Here is a 3,757-nt window from a genome sequence, read left to right as displayed (position 1 = left end):
GAAATCTAAATCTATAGAAATTCTCCCATCTAAGCTCACTTATTTGAGTTTCTTTCTTCAAGATACTCCGATAGTACCCATTTAGCTCGAATGTTGCAGCTGAAGAACCCATTTTGCGTTTGTGTCATCCAGATTGTGCAAATATCCAGTACGGTATCCATTGTTATCTTCAATTTCCTCTTGTTTCTCTTTGAAATTGTTGTCTTATCCAAAGAATTGTTGTCCCTTTGTTGTTTGTTGTAGCTCAATTTCGAATTTGACATGTATGATATTTATCTACATGTATGATATTTATCTGCAAATATGAGACCAAGCTTAAGATATTTTTTTGCAAAATAAATTACTTTAAGATTGTGAACTATGATTAATTAAAGAAGTACAAATGCTGTTTTTAGATGAGTCTACACTAAGATTATTTGATTGTTAAATGTTAATAGCCTTTAAAAGCTATGGTGAACTACAGCAGATTTATATTGCTTTTGTATGCTCTCCAAAATTTGAAGTGTAATTTGTGTTTTCTTGACTTTTAGGATCTTTAAGCAAAAGTCAAGATGATCACGAATTTCTTCAAGCCTCAAGCTCCTTCAAATACTATTCCTAGCTCTCCTTTGCCAAGTTCTCATTTGCCAAGTTCTTCGTCGCCTGTCAATCTTTTCAATGCATCGGATAATGACAAAGTGTTGGCTGATTTGGATCTTAAATCAGATCCTGCTGAAAGAAAACAAATGTCAAAATTTTCTCCTAATATACGTGACCGAGTGAGGAGATATTACATACTAAAGAAACCTTGCCAACCTGAAGAATTTAAATTTCCAAGTAGAGATATTGGAGGAGAATTGCGTCGTTTTAATCCCGATTGGTTTGACGATCCATATTCTCAATGGTTAGAATATAGTGTTAAAAAAGATCGCATTTTGCTTATGTTGTTACTTGTTTAAAATGAGCTTGGAGGATATGGAAGAAAAGTAAGTGATGCTTTCACAACGAAAGGTTTTCGAAATTGGAATAAAGGTATAGAAAGGCTTAAAAAGCATGTGGGAGAAGTGAATAGTGTTCATACTCGATGTTTCATGATGATGCTAGATTTGATGAATCAAGAACAATCTATTCTAACTTCATTTGACAAGCCTTTCGAGAAATTTAAAGGTGATTATCGGGTTCGCTTGAATGCTTTAGTTGATGTGATAAGGTATCTTTTAAAAGAAGGAATGCCTTTCCGGGGTCACAATGAGTGTGTAACTTCTACAAGAAGGGGTCATTTTCTAGATCTCTTAAAGTGGTATGCCGATAAGAAGGAAGATGTGAAAAATGTGGTACTAGAAAATGGCTCTTGTCTTGAGATGTGTAAACAAGGAGGGTAAAGTTATTGAGCGTTTTCTTGGTCTTGTTCATGTGAAAGATACATCTGCAAAGTCATTGAAAGAAGCGATCTATTCTTTGCTTTTAGACCATTCTTTGAGTCGATCTCAAATACGGGGACAAGGTTATGATGGAGCTAGTAACATGCAAGGAGAAATTAATGGTCTTAAAACTCGATTACCGAAAGATAATTCTTCGGCATATTGCGTACATTGCTTTGCTCATCAATTGCAATTGACTTTCTTGTAGCCGTTGTAAAAAAACATCATGATGTGAATAATTTTTTTGACATTCTTGCCAATGTTTTAAATATCGTTGAGGTTCTTTTTAGGGAGATGCTTCGAGATGATCAAGCTGAAAAATTAGAGGAATTACTAGTGCTCGGTGAAGTTCATACGGGAAGTGGATTAAATCAAGAACTTGGACTTCAAAGGCTGTGATACCCGTTGGGAATCTCATTTTAAGATAGTACGTAACTTCATTTCCTTATTCTCATCAATTGTGTATGTACTTGAGTTCTTGCAAATGAGGTGCAAATTATCATGAGAAAGCAATGGCAAAAAGTCTAGTGGAAGACATTAGATCTTATGAGTTTATCTACATGTTGCATTTGATGTTGAAAATTTTGGCGATTACATATGATTTGAATATGGCTTTGCAACGAAAAGATCAAGATATTGTTAGTGCTATGAAGCTTGTTGATTTCACAAAAAGAAAATTGCAATCAATGAGGGAATCTGAATGGAATTCTTTGGTAGAAGACGTCTCCTTATTTTGTGAAAAGAATGGTATTATGATCCCTGAAATGAATGAGAAGTATGGTCTTGGAAAGTCGAAGCGTAAAAGCTCAAGTGTTATATATTCTCATCATTTGCGTGTGGAAGTTTTTTATGCTGTTATTGATTTGCAACTTTCAGAGCTTAACAATCGTTTTAGTGAAGTGAATACTGATCTACTTCTTGGCATGGCTAGTTTGAGTCCCGAGAATTCTTTTGCAAATTATGATAAAAACAGGATCATGAAGCTTGCTACTTATTATCCAAATGAGTTCGGTGCTTCCAAGCTTGATGATCTTAGTTTTGATCTTGACAATTATATTTACTATGTGAGAGAAGTGGACAAAGCTTTTTCAAATTTGAAAGGACTTGGAGATCTTTCGATGGCGTTGGTTAAATCAAATATGCACAAGACATGGGGACTTGTTTATTTGCTTGTGAAGTTAAGCTTGATATTACCTGTGGCTACTGCAACAGTGGAAAGAGCTTTTTCCTCAATGAAGTTTATTAAAAATGACTTGCGAAGTAGAATTAGTGATGGCTTTTTGAATGATTGTTTAGTTTGTTATATAGAGGATGAAGTATTTGAAAGTGTACCTAATGATGCGATCATTGATCGTTTTCAAAAGATGACAACTCGTCGAGTGCAATTGTAATGATAATGCTTATATTTATGTAGTGTATAAGTAGTTTGTCGCCTTTTTGAATATATTAAATACCGATACTTGTTCGTTAGTTTAACGGTTGTTATACATTAGCTTGAGGTCGTTGTCCTGTCTTATGATTCGAACCCCCAGACTTGAAATCCTGGCTCCGCCTCTGATTACATGAAGCCAACTTTTATCGTTACTCCAAGTTTATCAATATACGCCTGACCTTACCCCTATATTATTAATGCAACGTTTCAGCCAGAATCATGTATATACATGCAAAAAAGTTTTAATTAGCGTTAATATAATCATTTTCAACTATTTTGAATCCAGTGACTAAATTTGAATTTGCGGGAATAGTAACATCATCGGTGGCTAATAAAGTATACACCTATCTATATTATTTTAAAAGTATGAATATAAGTGATAGTTGATCAAAATATCTTTCAAATATTGAACGATTTTTATACCCTTAATTATTTTGATACTTTAAACAACACTACAGAAGGAAAGGACATATTTGGAATAATGCACGTTAGGATAAAAAATGGTAGTAGACTAAGAATTTAACTCATGATAATAAACTTGAATCCTATTAGAAACTTAATTAACTCACGTTATCTGAATTTTTTGGACAACAATGACAGTTTGACTAATTTAGGGTTCCAAGTGAATAGTGAAAGCAATAGGAATTTGAGTTGGAGAAAATTTTAAAAAACATATGTGAAGATAACTAATGAAGCAAAAAAACAATTTTGAAATATTTAATAACCATGCTCCAACTTTGTTCTCAACAATATAAGAGCACTTCATGTATAATCTTGGTTCTAATTTTTCATGTATAATAATATTTGACAATACGTGTTCTGATTGTTTACTCTAACTTTTACTGCCTTGCGGTATTCTTGCGTTTCAAAAATTAATAATTCCATAATCAATAGAAAAACTATTATTTCAATTAAGTGAAAACTT

General features: G+C 33.2%; 1 protein-coding gene across 1 annotated transcript; it reads left to right on the top strand.

Annotated features, from left to right (window-relative positions):
• Nucleotides 1–1,912: 1,912 nt before the first annotated feature.
• On the top strand, nucleotides 1,913–2,791 carry LOC132043460 (uncharacterized). Its single transcript, XM_059433939.1, has one exon. It carries the CDS (start codon nucleotides 1,913–1,915, stop codon nucleotides 2,789–2,791), a length of 879 nt encoding a protein of 292 aa, XP_059289922.1.
• The last annotated feature ends 966 nt before the right edge of the window (nucleotides 2,792–3,757 follow it).

Source organism: Lycium ferocissimum, unplaced genomic scaffold, assembly GCF_029784015.1.
Source record: "Lycium ferocissimum isolate CSIRO_LF1 unplaced genomic scaffold, AGI_CSIRO_Lferr_CH_V1 ctg25067, whole genome shotgun sequence".
NCBI lineage: Eukaryota > Viridiplantae > Streptophyta > Magnoliopsida > Solanales > Solanaceae > Lycium > Lycium ferocissimum.
Note: the sequence above shows the minus strand (reverse complement) of the source record. Positions and strands in the feature narration are given on the sequence as shown.